Here is an 18,612-nt window from a genome sequence, read left to right on the forward strand (position 1 = left end):
GGACTCACACCTGTAATCCCAGCACTGTGGTAGGCTGAGGCGGGAGCATCATTTGAGCTCACAAGTTTGAGACCAGCCTGGGCAATGTGACGAAAATCCATCTCTAAAAAAAATACAAAAAATTAACCAGGTGTGGTGGTGCACACCTATAATCCCAGCTGCTCAGAAGGCTGAGGCACAAGAATCACTTGAACCCTGGAGGCAGAGGCTGCAGTGACCCGAGATCATGCCACTGCACTCCAGCCTGGGCAATACAGTGAGACCTTGTCTCAAAAAAAAAAAAAAAAAAAAAAAGAAAAAAAATGTTTTGAGGAAAAGTAGAGGATTGAGATAAAAGGTATTAACAATAGTGTATCAGTGGGTTCATGAGAGACCTTGGAAAATACTAGGCTAAGCAATAATCATGTTTCACCTACTTAATGTGATTGATTCTCCTTTAAGATAATAATTATTTTTTTTTTAGACGAATTATTTTTAAACCATTATAGATGTATGATGTTCTGATCTGAATATAAGTGTAATTATTAGCTTCAACTAGTTAAGAAGATTTGTCTTCGAAAATACTTCATAAATATGAATTTTAGGCCAAGCCACTATTTTATGCTTACAGAAATTGGAGCCTATGAAGGTTAAGTGACTTACCCCAAATTACTGCTAGTTGGCCTGAGATAATTCAAATATATTTCCTATAACACAAACTTTCCAAATACTCTTTTATAGCCGTATTACATAATTCTGATCAGATTTCAAATGTTAGGACAAGCAGTAGCTTACTCCTTAATTCCAGTGGGAAATTAAAAACAAAATAAGGCCCAAAAATATCTATTCTTTGAGACAGTCGCTTGAGGCCAAGGCTTGAGTGCAGTGGAATGATCTCAGCTCACTGCAACCTCCACCTCCTAGGTTCAAGCAATCGTCCCACCTCAACCTTCCAAGTAGCTGGGACCACAGGTGCACACCAATACCTGGCTAACTGTTGTACTTTTTTGCAGAGACAAAAAAGAGACAGGGTTTCACCATGTTGCCCAGGCTGGTCTGGAACTCCTGAGCTCAGGTAATCCACCCACCTCTTCTTCCCAAAGTGCTGGGATTACAGGTGTAAGCACCACAACCGGCCACAAAAATACCTTTGTTTTGTAGCAAAGTTTGATGTTTGACAATAATTGCTTAAAAATGGAGAATTCTCAATAAAATCTTAACCAGAGTTTTTGTGTTGTGTAAATTAAAGAAAAATTTTCAGACTGAATCACACTTTGCTGATGAGACAATGCAAAAATATTTTTTCAAGCCTCCATTATTTAATTTTTCCTGAGTGTGTGTGTGTGAAGAGACAGAGTCTCATTCTGTTGCCCAGGCTTGATGGAGTCCAGTGGTGCAATCATAGCTCGCTGTAATCTCTAACTCCTGTGCTGAAAAGAATCCTCCCAGCCGGGCACAGTGGCTCATGCCTATAATCACAGCATTTTGGGAGGCTGAGGTGGGCAGATCACCTGAGGTCAGGAGTTCAAGACCAGCGTGACCAACATGGAGAAACCCCGTCTCTACTAAAAATACATAATTAGCCAGGCATAGTGGCGCATACCTGTAATCCCAGCTACCCGGGAGGCTTAGGCAGGAGAATCGCTTGAACCCAGCGGGGCGGAGGTTGTAGTGAGCTGAGATCTTGCCATTGCACTCCAGCCTGGGCAACCAGAGCGAAACTCCATCTCAAAAGAAAAAAAGAGTCCTCCCACTTCAGCCTCCTGAGTAGGCTGGGACTGCAGGGATGTGCCACCACACCCCACTAATTTTTAAAAACTTTTTGTAGGCCGGGCGTGGTGGCTCACGCCTATAATCCCAGCACTTTGGGAGGCCGAGGCGGGTGGATCACGAGGCCAGGAGATCGAGACCATCCTGGTTAACACGGTGAAACCCCATCTCTACTAAAAATACAAAAATTAGCCAAGCATGGCGGCATGTGCCTGTAGTCCCAGCTACTCAGGAGGCTGAGGCAAGAGATCGCTTGAACCCGGGAGGCAGAGATCGCAGTGGGCCAAGATCATGCCATTGCTCTCCAGCTTGGGTGACAGAGTGAGACTCTGGCTCAAAAAAATTTTTTTTTGTAGAGAAAGGGTGTCAGTCTGCTGCCCAAGCTGGTCTCAAATTCCTGGGCTCAAGGTATCCTCCCACCTTGGCCTCCCAAAGTGCTGGGATTACAAGTTTGAACCATTATGCTTGGCTAATTTGTCCTGATTTTTTTTTTTTTTTTTTTTTTTTTTAAATACAGGGTCTTGCTCTGTGGCTCAGGGTGGAGTGCAGTGGTGCAATCTCTGCTCACTGCAACCTCTGCCTCCCAGGTTCAAGTGATTCTCCTGCCTCAGCCTCCTGAGTAGCTGGGATTACAGGTGCCCACCACCATGCCCAGCTAACTTTTGTATTTTTAGTAAAGCAGGGTTTCACCATTTTAGCCAGGCTGCTCTCGAACTCCTGAACTCAAGTGATCCACCCACCTCAGCCTCCTAAAGTGCTGGTGTGAGCCACTGCACCTGACTTATCCTAATCTTTATCGAGAAAAGATGGCCTTTTCCTGTTGCTCAAAAAAGGTGTTTTTTCCCTCATGTACAGGCGGAGGTCTAGAGCTGCTCCTGGCTCTTGTACTCTACTTTGACCCAATGAGAGCCTCATTTCTCTTCCAAGGTGAGTGTATAACCAACATAAAATATGACTTCCCTTTAATTCAACTAGATATTTAATGAATTCCGCACATTCCAGATGTGCTAAAAAGCTAGTCTTTAAGCTTTGCCTTAGTAATTTGTGTAGAAGGGTATAGGTAAAGGTATAGGCGTGGTGGTATGTGCCTGTGGTTCCAGCTACTCGGAGGCTGAGGTGGGAGGATTGCTTGAGCCCGGGAGGTAGAAGTTGCAGTGAGCCGAGTTCATGCCTTATATGTTACTTGTGCTTTTCCCTTAGGATTTCCCCTGAACTGTTCTGTTAACCTCAATTCCTGTCCTCCTGATCTTTTGTAGAAAGAGCCACTGATGGAACACTGTGTATTTCCCTTACATGCCATACCTGTTCATACCTCTCAGGAACAGAAGTGTAACCCTTGCTCCCACTCTCGACCTAGCAATCTAATCCTTCTTAAGAGATGTTGGAAGAAAAATTATTGACATTGCAATTCATAAAAACATGACATCCCAGAGCTTAACCTAAAGTTGTAAGAGAGTGTTTTAAAGAAACTTAATTTTCTTTTTTTTTTTGGAAACGGAGTCTTGCCCTGTCACCCAGACTGGAGTGCAGTGGCACAATCTCTACTCACTACAACCTCCGCCTCCCGGCTTCAAGCAGTTCTCCTGCCTCAACCTCCCAACTAGCTGTGACTACAGATGCACGCCACACGCCCAGCTAATTTTTGTATTTTTAGTAGAGACGGGGTTTCACCATGTTGGCCAGGCTGATCTTGAACGCCTGACCTCGTGATCTGCCCACCCTGGCCTCCCAAAGTGCTGGGATTACAGGCGTGAGCCACCGTGCCTAGCCCAACACTATTTTAATGGTATCAAAATTATTCCTTTGTGGCTGGGCACAGTGGCTCATACTTGTAATCCCAGCATCTTGGGAGACTGAGACAGGAGGAATACTTGATGCCAGAAGTTCAAGACCAGACTGAGCAACATAGCAAGACCTCATCACTACAAAAAAAAAAAAAAAAGGTTTAAAATTAGCCAGTCACAGTGGCATACAACTCTAGTCCTAGCTACTTAGGAGGCTGAGGCAAGAGGATCACTTGAGCCCAGGAGTTCTAGGTTAAAGTGAGCTGTGATCATGCCACTGTACTCCAGCCTGGGTGACAGAGTGAGACCCCTGGCTCAAAAAATTAAAAAAGTATTATCTTGCAAAATTTGCTAAGTAATGGTCATTCTTCAACTGTGATATTGTCATAATGCCATGGATGTTTTCAGGGTTAACAAAATTTTGTGGTATTCTTTTTTTTTTTTTTTTTTTTTTTTTTTGTGAGGTAGGGTCTCCCTCTATTGCCCAGGCTGGAGTGCAGTGTGCAATCATGGCTTGAAGCCTCGTGACATCCCGCCTCAATTGATCCTCCCACCTCAGCCTCCCAAATAGATGGGACTACAGGTGCACACACCATGCCTGGTTTTTGTTTTGTTTTGTTTTCTGTATTTTTGGTAGAGAGAGGGTTTCGCCACATTGCCCAAACTGATCTTGAACTCCTCGCTCAATTGATCCACCTGCCTTGGCCTCCCAAAGGGGTGGAATTACAGGCATGAGCCACCATACCCGGCCTGAAAAAAAAAAAAAAAAAAAAAAAACACAAGAAACTTTTGAATCGATTTATTCTACCACATTTAGAACAACCGCTGCTTATCATAGACAGGCTATTTGATTCTTCCAATCAGGTTTATCAAAACTGAAGATTCCAATTTAACATCTTTAATCCAAACATGTTTTATTAATATATTGACAAAAAAAGTAAATCTTATTCATAACTTGAGTTTAAAATTTAAAATTCCATATATTACTGAAGTTAAGCTAATATAAATCTCAATCTGATTCTGATAAATTAAGATGTATATGGAGAACATCACCAAACACAATTAAGATGTATGTGGAAACCCTAAAGCACACACTAAAAAACCCCTCAAAAATTAGTGATTTAAAAAAAGACAAAAAATAGTCATAAAAATCATTAAAGAAATTAAAACATTAAATTAGAAAGTATTCTTTTGGGCTGGGTGTGGTGGCTCCCACCAGTAGTCCCAACACTTTGGGAGGCTGAGTCAGGAGGATCGCTTGAGGCCATGAGTTTAAGACCTGTATTTGAGTGAGACCTTGTTTCTACAAAAAAATTTTAAAAGTTAGCTGAGTGTGGTGGTACATGCCTATAGTCCCAGCTGCTCTGGAGGCTGAGGCCAGAGGATCTGTTGAGCCCAGGAGTTCAAAGCTGCAGTGAGCTATGATCACACCACTGCAGTCTAGCCCCAAAGACAGAGTGAGACACTGTCTCTTGAAATTAAGACAATATAATATTCGGCCGGGCGCGGTGGCTCTTGCCTGCAATCCCAGGACTTTGGGAGGCCAAGGCAGGTGGATCGCAAGGTCAGGAATTCAAGACCAGCCTGGCCAACATGGTGAAACCCCCATCTCTAGTGAAAATACAAAAATTAGCCACGCGTGGTGGCACGCACCTGTAGTCCCAGCTACTCAGGAGGCTAAGGCTGGAGAATTGCTTGAATCTGGGATGCAGATTCAAGTGAATCAATATCGTGCCACTGCACTCCACCCTGGGTGACAGAGCAAGACTCTGTCTCAAAAACAAAAAAGAAAAGAAAAGAAAGTATAATATTCACTTAACACAGAAGAAAGCAATAGACCTGCAGGTGCTTTCTGATCTTAAAAAAAAAAAAACAAAAAAAAAACCCAAAAACACAAGAAAGCAGTAAGGGAGAAATAAAGGGGGGAAAAAAAAACACGAGGCAAAAGAAAAGTAAGATGGCAAACACAAATCCAGCCATATCAATAATAGCATTAAATGTGAACGGGGCTGGGCGCAGTGGCTCACACCTGTAATCGCAGCACTTTGGGAGGCCGAGGCAGGTGTATCACCTGAGGTCAGGAGTTTGAGACCAGCCTGGCCAACATGGTGAGACCCTGTCCCGACTAAAAGTACAAAAATTAGCCATACATGTTGGTGCAGGCCTGTAATCCCAGCTACTTGGGAGGCTGAGGCAGGAGAATCACTTGATCACCTCCCAGAGAATCACTGGGAGGTGGAGGTTGCGTTAATCTGAGTATCAAAATTATTTGAGTATCAAAACTGAGTATCATATATATATAATCTGAGTATCAAAATAATCAAAAAAAAAAAAAGAAGTGAATGGACTTAATCAAATCAAAAAGCTGAAACTGTCAGACTGGATTAAAAAAAGAAAATTCAACTATATGTTGTCTACCGAGCAAGATACGCTTTATTCCTTTTTTTTTTTTTTTTTTTTTTTTGAGACAGAGTCTCGCTCTGCACCCAAGCTGGAGTGCAGTGGGGAGCAATCTCGGCTCACTGCAGCCTCTGCCTCCTGGGTTTAAGCGATTCCCCTGCCTCAGCCTCCCAAGTAGCTGGGATTACAGGCATGTGCCACCATGCCCAGCTAATTTTTGTATTTTTAGTAGAGATGGGGTTTCACCATGCTGGCTAGGCTGGTGTTGAGCTCCTGATCCCGGGTGATCTACCCGCCTCAGCCTCCCAATTACAGGCTTGAGCCACCGCCCCCCGCCTTTTTTTTTTTTTTTTTGAGACAGAATTTCACACTGTTTCCCAGACTGGAGTGCAGTGGTGTGATCTCAGCTCACTGCAACCTCCACCACCTCCCAGGTTCAAGCGATTCTCCTGTCTCAGCCTCCCGAGTAGCTGGGATTACAGGCATGCACCACCACACCCAGCTAATTTTGTATTTTTAGTAGAGACAGAGTTTCTCTATGTTGGTCAGGCTGGTCTCAAACTCCCGTCCTCAGGTGATCCGCCCGCCTTGGCCTCCCAAAGTGCTAGGATTACAGGCATGAGCCACCACGCCAGGCCCCAATTTTTTTATTTTTCATAGAGATGCAGTCTCACTATGTTGACTTGGATTGGCTCAAATTTTTATTCAATAGGTTTATGCTTGACTAATGAAAAATGAAGTTTCTGGGTTTCTGATACTTTTCTATTAACTAAATAGAGAGATATAAAAATACATATATATACACATATAGAGGGGACTGTCGGTATACATATTGTCAAGAACAACACCTTAGAGACATTGTTTTTTAAATTTTACATTTTTAATAGAAAAACAACTTTTATGACGGCTAAATATACAAGGTAAATTTAATTCTTAAAAAGAAAAATTGGCCAGGCATGGTGGCTCCTGCCTGTAATTCCAGCACTTTGGGAGGCCAAGGTGGGTGGATCACCTGAGGTCAGGAGTTTGAGGCCCACCTGACCAACATGCAGAAACCCCATCTCTACTAAAAAAAAAAAAAAAAAAAAAAATAGCCAGATGTGATGGCAGGTGTCTGTAATCCCAGCTACTTGGGAGGCTGAGGCAGGAGAATCACTTGAACCCAGGAGGCAGAGGTTGTGGTGAGCTGAGATTGCGCTGTTGCACTCCAGCCTGGGCAACAAGAGCCAAACTCTTGTCTCAAAAAAAAAAAAGAAAAAGAAAAATTATTAGTAAGAACAAGCCAGGCGTGATGGCTCATACCTGTAATCCCAGCACTTGGGGAGGCCGAGGCGGGCGGATTGCCTGAGCTCAAGAGTTCGCGACCAGCCTGGGCAACGAGGTGAAACCCCATCTCTAACAAACACAAAAAAATTAGCTGGGCGTGGCAGCATGTGCCTGTAGTCCCAGCTACTTGGGAGGCTGAGGCAGGAGAACTGCTTGAACCTGGGAGGCGGAGGTTGCCGTGAGCCAAGATTGCGCCACTGCACTCCAGCCTGGGCAACAGAGTGAGACTCTGTCTCAAAAAAAAAGAAAAAAGAAAAAATAATAATAGCAGACTTCTAGTGGTACATGCACTGAAATAACCTTATAAGTCTTTAGAGAAAAATATTAATGCCAGACTCTTGGTGCATAAAAAGCATATTTATTACACAGTTTATACCAAAAGTGCATTTGAAATACACATTACTCTGGTACAATAAGGTGGGAAACTCAGCCTCAATGTTAATTCAGCCTTGATCTTAATATAGTCTGTCTCTTAGTGCATACCTCATAGTTTGTCTCAAAAGTTGAAAATTACCAGCAATTTTCTGTTGATAGCTTTATTTGTAATTTTGGCAAAAGTTTCTTTTCTTTGAGATAGGGTCTTGCTCTATCACCCAGGCTGGAGTGCAGTGGCACAATCTTTTGGGCTCAAGTGATTCACCCACTTCACCCTCCCAAGTAGCTGGGACCACAGGTGTGCACAATCACGCCATGCTAATTTTTAAAATTTTTTGTAGAGATGGGGTCTTGCTATATTGCCCAGGCTGGTCTTAAACTCTTGAACCCAAGACATTCTCCTGCCTCAGCCTCCCAGAGTACTGGAATTATAGGTGTGAGCCATTATGCTTTAAAAAAAGCTTTAATTATTATTTTGCTAATTTTCTACAGTCATGTCAGTTTTTTTTTTTTTTTTTTTTTTTTTGAGATGGAGTCTCCCTCTGTTGCCCAGGCTGGAGTGCAGTGGCCGGATCTCAGCTCACTGCAAGCTGCGCCTCCCGGGTTTACGCCATTCTCCTGCCTCAGCCTCCCGAGTAGCTGGGACTACAGGCGCCTGCCACGTCGCCCGGCTAGTTTTTTGTATTTTTTTAGTAGAGACGGGGTTTCACCGTGTTAGCCAGGATGGTCTCAATCTCCTGACCTCGTGATCCGCCCATCTCGGCCTCCCAAAGTGCTGGGATTACAGGCTTGAGCCACCGTGCCCGGCCGTCAGTTTCACATGAAACATCTTGAGTACCATTTTTGATGAAAATTGTAGAATAGGGATCGTAATATTTTCAGACTTTTTAAACAAATTGAATCATAAGTATTTATTATATATAAAAATAAAACAAAGCAGATTTATTTTTTTATAGAGTTGGGGGGTCTCTATGCTCCCAGGCTGGTCTTGAGCTCCTGGCCATCCTCCGGCCTTAGCTTCCAAAAGTGCTGGGATTATAGGTGTGAGCCACCACACCTGGCCCAAAAAGTAAATTTTAAGACACTTTTAGATTTTAATTTTTGAAAAACAAAATCATTTTATTTGTAGGGGTGAATTAAAGTGATTAAAATAATAACTTGGATAGCCAACTGGTATAGAGTTACTTTCTTAAGATCAATGGATGAAGCAACTAAATTAAGAACTACACACATCAGAGTGAACGAAGATTCTTTGAAAAAATAAACTTAAAAAAGTAAAAAGAACTATGCACAGAGGTGCTAAATAGGCAGTCAGACCCCTCATATCATGTATCATGCAGCTTCTTGCAAAAAGTTGAATTGCTACTCTTTTTAATGTTTGGTTTTGTTCACTTAAAACTTTTTTTTAATATATAAAATGTTAAAATAAGTTGAGGAATCAGCTTTCACTTTTTTTTTTTTTTTTGAGACAGAGTCTTGCTCTGTCACCCAAGCTGGAGTACAGTGATGTGATCTTAGCTCACCAGAACCTCTGTAGGCTCAAGCGATCCTTCCACCTCAGACTCCCGAGTAGCTTGGATTATGGGCGTGTGACACCATGCCTAGCTACTTAAAATTAATTTTTAAAAAACTTTTTTTTTGAGATGGAGTATTGCTCTGTTGCCCAGGCTGGAGTGCAGTGGCGTAATCTTGGCTCATCACAACCTCTGCCTCCCGAGTTCAAGCGATTCTCCTGCCTCAGCCTCCTGAGTAGCTGGGATTACAGGTGTGAGCCACCACGCCCCGCCTAATTTTTGTAGTTTTAGTAGAGACAGGGTTTCACCATGTTGCCCAGGCTGGTCATGAACTCCTGACCTCAAGTGATCCGCCCACCTCGGCCTCCCAAAGTGCCGGGATTACAGGCATAAGCCACTGTGCCGAGCCTTAAAAAACTTTGAAAACGTGCTCAATTTTAAAACAAAAATCAGTATGGAGTCACTCACATATGCTTGTTTTCTGTGGTCTCACATAATCTCTCATTTAGTCACATATATGCTGATTTTTTTATCACAATGAAAAGAAAGAAAAAAGGGTTTCAGAAGATAGAATCCATGAAGAGGCTAGTAATGAATCCTTTGACCACAGAAAATCAGTGATAGACTGCAAGATCACAATTTATCAGTATCGTAACAAAGAGGTATAATAAATTTTTTCTAAAATACCCAGTTCATTTTTACAATGAATCACACTGATAAATATTTCTAAATGATTCATGTACTTTCATATGAGGTTATTAATAGTTATACTTTTCTGGTATTAGTTTTTTCCTATTCTTGCTTCAAGGTCCAACCTTAAATTTCTGGACAGTCTCAAATATCCCAAGGGCTAGGAATAAACCACAAAAGTGATAATTCATCAACATTTATTTTTACCAATGCAATAAATAAATCTGTCATGAAGTTAATTTCTCCTAATTTGTATAAAATAATCCCATTAACCTGTGAAAAGTAATGATCATATTGATTTTTCTAGGGCTCAAACCCTTAGACAAATCTCTCTTTGATTACCTGTTAGTGTAAAGAAAACTGAATGCATTTTATATTAATATTTAAACTACTGGTAACTGTAAACAAAGTAGCATTTATTAAAATAGAATATACACTTAATTTATACTAAATTCCAGGGAGATTTATACAAGTTTTTCAGCCTTAATTTTTAAAGGAACACATGATTTTTTTTTTAAACATTACCAGTCAAGTATATACAAAATTGAAACATGCCATTCAAGCCAGATTGTGATTTTAAAATAACAAACCTCTAAATAGCTAAGTAATGTACAATGTGTAAAATTCTTTTTTTTTTTTTTTTTTTTTTTTTTTTTTTTTTGAGACGGAGTCTCGCGCTGTCACCCAGGCTGGAGTGCAGTGGCCGGATCTCAGCTCACTGCAAGCTCCGCCTCCCGGGTTCAAGCCATTCTCCTGCCTCCGCCTCCCGAGTAGCTGGGACTACAGGCGTCCGCCACCTCGGCCGGCTAGTTTTTTGTATTTTTTTTTTAGTAGAGACGGGGTTTCACCGTGTTAACCAGGATGGTCTCGATCTCCTGACCTCGTGATCCGCCCGTCTCGGCCTCCCAAAGTGCTGGGATTACAGGCTTGAGCCACCGCGCCCGGCCAATGTGTAAAATTCTAATTACACACAGGTATAATTCTTACATAAATATTGGCCCTATAATACCGAGCGATATTTACAAGCAAACATGATCCAAACAGCACATGCAGATTCAGGGTAAGTAAACACTCGGACACGAACTGCCAGTCGCACTTGGTCTCCACGGCAACAGATTATTTCTTCACAGAAAGGAGATCTATTTAAGAAAAAAAAATTATTCAATTAAGAAGTGACCATACACTTTACTTCCTTATTTGCAAGTAAATCAGTATTTCAAATAATTTTTTCAGGCTAGGCATGGTGGCTCATGCCTGTAATCTCAGCACTTTGGGAGGCCGAGACAGGTGGATCACCTGAGGTCAGGAGTTCAAGACCAGCTTGGCCAACATAGTGAAACCCCATCTCTACTAAAAATTACAAAAATTAGCCAGATATGGTGGCAGGTGTCTGTAATCCCAGCTACTTGGGAGGCTGAGGCAGGAGAATCACTTGAATCCGGGAGGCAGAGGTTGCAGTGAGCCAAGATTGTGCCACTGCACTCTAGCCTGGGTGACAGACTGAGACTCCATCTCAAAAATAAATAAATAAAATAATTTTTTCAAATTCTGTCTCTGCTATCAAAGACACTATAATTTTGGTCAAGCTATTCAAATTACAGACTATTTCCTTATAGTCCAAACAAAATCAGAGATACCTGAGACTACACCAAAATCACTGGGAAAATCATCCCAGACTATCTAGGGCTACATTTCAGACCAAATGAATCAAAATCTGTGGCAAGGAGGGTAAGTCACTGAAAAAGCTCCCATGTGACTCGGATGTCATTCCTAAATAACTACCAGATTAGGCTGGGTGCAATGGCTCACACGTGCAATCCCAGCACTTTGGGAGGCCGAGGTGGGAAGACTGCTTGAGCCCAGGAGTTCAAGACCAGCCTGGGCAACATAGGAAGACCCCATCTCTACAAAATAAAGATTAAAAAAAAATAGCCACGTATGGTGGCACGTGCCTGTGGTCCCAGTTGCTTGGAAGAGTGAGGTGGAAGGATCACTTGGGCCCAGGAGGTCCAGGCTGCAGTGAGCCATAACTGTGCCACTATACTCCAGCATGGGCAGCAGAGCAAGACCTTGAGTTAAAAAAATAAAAAAAACACAAAATAAAAAAAACCCTGCCAGACTGATCTCTAAGATTCCTAAACTGAAAAAAGGATTCCATAAATTACACCTTACCGAAGACATGTGGCAAATGCACGTCTTGCATTTCTATACACAAAATGTATTGGGAACCCTTTAAATGTGTGACCATCAGGCACAGCCCTTCTTATGGCATCTTGAAATTCTTCATTGCCTGCTGAAATACTTGTTGTACGCTCAAATTCATAAGACGCCAAAGCTGGTGATAAAAGGTAGGAGAGCTGGTCTTCCCAAACAGTAGTGAGGCCCAGATCCTATAAGCAATCAAGAGAAAAAGAAAAAGTGAAATACAAAAATATTTTCAAAACCAACTAAATAAAAATGTTGATCATTTTAATGTATACCAAGAAAAGATTTTTAAAAGCTATCATAATATTTTAATAATAATAATTATAGGGATGTATAGAAATAAAAATCAGATAAAAGGAACTACAGGTGATCAGATTTTACTTCTTAGAGAAATAACCAAAAAAAAACATTCAAAACAATGTCGTTCACGAGGTCCCCAAATCCTGTAGTACTCTAATATCTACTAAAAAATACTATATGAAATAGTCTTAATATGGAGGACAGGTATAATTCTTATATTTTGAGATATTTTGAGATATTTTACTTAACTTTAAAGAGTTTAGGCCGTGCGTGGTGGCTCACGCCTGCAATCCCAGTACTTTGGGAGGCCAAGGTGGGCTGATCACGAGGTCAGGAGATTGAGACCATCCTGGCTAACACAGTGAAACCCTGTCTCTACTAAAAATACAAAACATTAGCCGAGCGTGGTGGTGGGTGCTTGTAGTCCCAGCTACTCAGGAGGCTGAGGCAGGAGAATGGCGTGAAGCCGGGAGGCAGAGCTTGTAGTGAGCCGAGATCATGCCACTATACTCCAGCCTGGGCGACAAAGCGAGACTGTCTCAAAAAAAAAAAAAAAAGAGCTTAGTAAGAATGAATCTGTTTACTAAAGACTGACTCTTCCTACCACAAACTGAACTGCAGAGGTGAGAAAAGTCAACAAATTAATTCTATATGTAATTAAACAAGTATTTACTGAACATGTACTCTATAAAACTTATATACTATAAGAGATAAAAAGATGAACACATTTTACAGGCCCCTAGGGAGCTTAAAACATATTTCTAATGTTAAAAACACATGATTCCACTTATTTTTTATTTTTTTTAATTTTTGGAGACAGAGTCTTACTCTGTTGCCCAGGCTGGAATGCAGTGGCACGATCTTGGCTCGCTGCAAACTCTGCCTCCCAGGTTCAAGTGATTATCCTGCCTCAGCCTCCTGAGTAGTTGGCATTACAGGCACCCACCACCAAGCCCGGCTAATTTTTGCATTTTTAGTAGAGACGGGGTTTCACCATGTTGGCCAGGCTGGTCTCGAACTCCTGACCTCAAGTGATCCACCTTGGCCTCCCAAAGTGCTGGGATTTACAGGCGTGAGCCATCGCACCCAGCCCATGATTCCATTTGTAACACCAAATGATATCTATTGATATCTAGACATATGAAGTTAAAAATAATATTGTTACAAATACAAAAAATTCTCAAAATTCTAGATATTTTGATTATCGTAATGGATCTCTGGCATTTCCTCATTTCACATTCAAAGTTTTAACTCGTCACAAATGGTCTCAAAGGTCCATGGTTAACAATGCTTCTCCTGTGGCAAAATGTGAACTTTTGCTGATTTATAGGCACCTTAATTTAAATAGTGATCAACACTGGCATCCGTCACAGCTTCGTTTTCTTTTTCTATAAACAGTAATTCTGGCCGGGCGCGGTGGCTCAAGCCTGTAATCCCAGCACTTTGGGAGGCAGACGGGCGGATCACGGGTCAGGAGATCGAGACCATCCTGGCTAACACCGTGAAACCCCATCTCTACTAAAAATACAAAAAACTAGCCGGGCGAGGTGGCGGGCGCCTGTAGTCCCAGCTACTCCGGAGGCTGAGGCAGGAGAATGGCCTAAACCCGGGAGGCGGAGCTTGCAGTGAGCTGAGATCCGGCCACTGCACTCCAGCCCGGGCTACAGAGCAAGACCCCGTCTCAAAAAAAAAAAAAAAAAAAAAAAAAAAAAAAAAAAAAAAAAAAAATTAATTCTTTCTTTCTTTTTTTTTTTTTTGAGACAGGGTCTTACTCTGTCACCCAGGCTGGAGTGCAGTGGCACAATCTCGGCTCACTGCAGCCTCCGCCTCCCCGGCTCCTTTCACCTCAGCCTCCAAGTAGCTGGGACTGCAGGCATGCGCCACGACACCCGGCTAATTTTTGTACTTTTTGTAGAGACAGGGTCTCACCATGTTACCCAGGCTGGTCTTGAACTCCTGAGCTCAAGCGATCCACCCATCTCAGCCTCCCAAACTGCTGGGATTACAGGCGTGAGACACCATGCCTGGCCAAAAGTAATTCTTATAAGATACTGCTTTTATTTGTAAGCAGAACCTAAGAAAAGAAAGCTAAAGGCAATACAAGTGATGGAAGGAAATAAAAAGTAATAAGGGGCATTCATTTCCAGCAATATAATGGACCAGAGGTATCCTGACCAACTCTTGCTGAAACCATATTACAAACGCCAAGTTTTCCAAAATATATATTTAAATGCTTTGGTAAGTTGACAAGTGAATAAGAAATATATTAGAGGCCAAAGCTAAGAGTAACTGGGAACCCAGAGAACATGTTTGATAAATCAGTTTGCCTTTGATAGCCTCAAAGAACATAGAAAACAGGGCTCACCCAAGGTGGGGACTGGAACAGGGAACCCTAAAAGGCGAATTAGAACTCAATCTTGTAGGAATTTTGGATTCGAGTCCTTTGTTGGTGATACGTGTTACAAATAACTTTTCCCACCCCACAGCTTCAATCTCTTAATGTTTTCTTTTGATGAACTTAAGTCTTTAAGATATAATCTTTTCCTTTATTTTTTTATTTTTATTTTTTTTGGAGACGGAGTCTCGCTCTGTCGCCCAGGCTGGAGTGCAGTGGCGCGATCTCGGCTCACTGCAAGCTCCGCCTCCCGGGTTCCCGCCATTCTCCTGCCTCAGCCTCCCGAGTAGCTGGGACTACAGGCGCCCACAACCGCGCCCGGCTAATTTTTTGTATTTTTAGTAGAGACGGGGTTTCACCGTGGTCTCGATCTCCTGACCTTGTGATCCGCCCGCCTCGGCCTCCCAAAGTGCTGGGATTACAGGCGTGAGCCACCGCGCCCGGCCAGTCTTTTCCTTTATGACTTAATACTTTTTATATCTTCTTAAAGGCACTTTACAAAGGAAATCTTCATGCTATTTGACAAGAGGCTTGATCTGGCTGGGCACAGTGGCTCACAACTGTAATCCCAGCACTTTGGGAGGCTGAGGCAGGTAGATCACTTCGAGACCAGCCTGGCCAACGTGGTGAAACCCTATCTCTACAAAAAATACAAAAATTGGCGGCATGGTAGCACATGTCTATAATCCCAGTCATTCAGGAGGCGGAGACAGGAGAATTGCTTAAACCTGGGAGGTGGAGGTTGCAGTGAACCAAGACCACGCCACTGCGCTCCAGCCTGGGTGGCAGAGCGAGAGACTCCATCTTAAAAATAAAAAATAAAAATAAAAATAAAAGAGGCTTGATCTCATAAGTAATCAGGGAAATGCAGATTAAAGCCAGACATCTACTTAGTTGAGTATAATATGAAAACAAACAGGAACCAACCTGGGGAGAAAAATGAATATGAAAAAAATATAACCCAGTATACATATTTTTTCTTTAAAAAATAATAGAGATGGCCGGGCGCGGTGGCTCAAGCCTGTAATCCCAGCACTTTGGGAGGCCGAGACGGGCGGATCATGAGGTCAGGAGATCGAGACCATCCTGGCTAACACGGTGAAACCCCGTCTCTACTAAAAAATACAAAAAACTAGCCGGGCGAAGTGGCGGGCGCCTGTAGTCCCAGCTACTTGGGAGGCTGAGGCAGGAGAATGGCGTGTACCCGGGAGGCGGAGCTTGCAGTGAGCTGAGATCCGGCCACTGCACTCCAGCCTGGGTGACAGAGCATGACTCCGTCTCAAAAAAAAAAAAAATAATAGAGATAGTGTTTCATCATATTCCCCAGGCTGGTCTTGAATTCCTGGGCACAAGCGATCCACCCACCTCAGCCTCCCAAAGTGCTGGGATTATAGGCGTGAGCCATCAAGCCCAGCCTAACCCAGGATTTTTAAAGGGGCAAATATGTGAATAAGCATTTCACAAAGAGGAAATCCAAATAGTGGTATTCAGCAAAAATCTTGACTCTAAGGGATGTGAACAGGTTCACCATTCTTCATTTCTAAGAGGAAGTAATTCATTCTGTAAGTATTAATTAATTTGGAGATTTTTGAGTCTCAGAACTTAAACTTTCACGACTTTCAAAATTATAAGGTTCATAATAGTAGGGACTATAGTTGTTTTGTTCAGGTCTAGAATAGTGACTGGCACTATCACACACACCAAAAAATAGTTAAATACAATAATACACAAATGAAAAGAAGTAGGAAACTACAACTGTTTCAGTGTGAATTACCTTCCTGTGTTCTGACACTAGGAGCCTCAGCTGCATTTCAATTTCATTACTTGTTACTGATGCGTCAATTGTGGACGCACACAGAGGTGGAAAGGGAGGAAGGGATGTTGTAGCTCCAGGAGCACACACAGATTTAATTGCTTCCTCACTCATGGGCTTCCATTTGGATTCATCATTCAAATCAAATACACAGGTTTCTACTGCATCAGAGGGTTGACAATTTCCCAGGAACATCTGATGGTTGAAAACACAACCAATTGTTCGATATGGGTACAGTGGTTTGGGCTGTTCAGCAACTGGAGGTTCATCAGGATTGGTAGGTTTATGGATGTACCTAAAAAAATTAAATAATTTTACATATGAGAACTTAAAAATTAAGAAGGCAGCATCTTACTGAGAAAATTATTCTAACACTTAAGGCCATAACTACTTTTTCAGAACTAGAGTTTAATACTTGTTTTTCTTTATTTCCACAATTTGATTACTCTGTATTAATTGTATGGTACATCTTACAATACTGAAACCAACTCTAAACAACAGAATACATTCTGTGTATACTGTTAAGATCAAAGGCCGGGTGCGGTAATACCAGCACTTTGGTAGGCCAAGGCAGGTAGATCACTTGAGGTCAAGAGTTCGAGACCAGCCTGACCAACGTAGTGAAACCCTGTCTCTACTAAAAACACAAAAATTAGCTGGGCGTGGGAGTGCGTGCCTGTAGTCCCAGCTACTTGGGAGGCTGAGCAACAAGAGTGAAACTGCGTCTCCAAGAAAAAAAAAAAATCAAAAAAGTTTGCCTCAGATAACATAATTAAAAAAATCTGGTTATGCATTTTTAGGCACAACTAACCAAAACATCACTGGGCATGATTATCAACCAGGGAGAAAAAGGACTCAGGGAAATGAAGAGGGCCCATGGCCGAGCCTCTAGAACACATGCATTTGAAGACAAGATGAAGGAAAAACTGCGAACAGCCAGAGAGGAATAATGAATATTGAAAGACAATTACAAGAAATAAGCTAAGGAAAGAGAATATTCCAGGAAGAGAAGTGAGACAGCCAGGTGGAAAGGGGTCCCCAGAGAAACTCCAACCAGCCTGTGCACTGGGAGGAGCGTACACTGGGGTGGAGCCACACAAGTTCAGCAATTTGCAGTGGGGAGGAGCCTGGCCCCTCCTCTTCCTGAGTGGACCCTGGAAGTGAATCTGCGAGGCGGGAAGCACACTAGCGGGCGCTCTGGCTTTGTGGAGGGTCCCTGTTTCCCAGTTTTTTTCCTTTTTGTCCAATAAATTCCATTTTTCTCCCCCTTCAAATTGCCTACGAGCCTAATTTTTCGTGGCCGTGTGACAAAGATCCAGCTCTTAGCTGAACTAAGGAGGAAGTCCTACAACAGAGGTACTCAGCTCTTTCAAAATCTGATGACAGGCTAAAGTACTTCAAAAAATGTGTCCAGTGGATTGCCAACATGGAGATGGTAACCACGTAACATTTTAAAAAGAAATAATGATTTACAACTTGAACTTATTTTCAGGCTTAGGGATGATCATCAGAAAAAAACATATGCCGGCCAGGCGTGGTGGCTCAGCACTTTGGGAGGCTGTGGCGGACAGCCTGCTTGAGCCCAGGAATTAAAGACCAGCCCAGACAACACAGCAAAACCTCATCCCTCCAAAAAAATTAGCTAGGCATGGCTGTGCACACCTGCAGTCCCAGCTACCCAAGAGGCTGAGGTAGGAGGACCACTGGAACCCAGGAAGGGGATGCTGCAGTGGGCTATGACTGTGCCACTACACTCCAGCCTGGGCAACAGAGTGAGACACTGCCAAAAAAAAAAAAAAAAGAGAGAAAACTGAAAAAAAAAAGATGCTAATCATACACAACTAGTAAATATAATTTACTGTTTACCAACATCATGTTGGTAAAGAATATTTGAGGTAAAAGTTTTCTTAGAGTTCATTTACTTAGCTGCCATAATTGAAGTACTTTTTTACGTAATCACTAAAAAGGCTCTAACTAAAATCATCAACACGTACCTTCAAGTACCATCAATATGGACAAAAAACCCTTATAATTTAAAATACTTAAAACTTAAGCTGGGCA

The 18,612-nt window shown here is 42.3% G+C and overlaps 1 protein-coding gene across 3 annotated transcripts in view; it reads right to left on the bottom strand.

Moving 5' to 3' along the window:
* The window catches only part of CEP76 (centrosomal protein 76), a 40,066-nt gene that overhangs the window by 548 nt on the left and 20,906 nt on the right, over positions 1 to 18,612 (bottom strand). For 2 of the 3 annotated variants that reach the window (XM_050767559.1, XM_050767561.1), the window contains 3 exons: positions 16,513 to 16,846; positions 12,011 to 12,228; positions 10,791 to 10,977 (listed from right to left, as the gene is read on the bottom strand). In XM_050767559.1, coding sequence (XP_050623516.1) covers positions 10,839 to 10,977; positions 12,011 to 12,228; positions 16,513 to 16,846 — 691 coding nt within the window. In that variant the 3' untranslated portion in view covers positions 10,791 to 10,838. Of the gene's footprint in view, positions 1 to 10,790; positions 10,978 to 12,010; positions 12,229 to 16,512; positions 16,847 to 18,612 lie in introns of those variants that run through there. The other variant, XM_050767560.1, reaches the window with a different exon arrangement.

This window comes from Macaca thibetana, chromosome 18, assembly GCF_024542745.1.
Source record: "Macaca thibetana thibetana isolate TM-01 chromosome 18, ASM2454274v1, whole genome shotgun sequence".
In the NCBI taxonomy this organism is placed as follows: Eukaryota; Metazoa; Chordata; class Mammalia; order Primates; family Cercopithecidae; genus Macaca; species Macaca thibetana.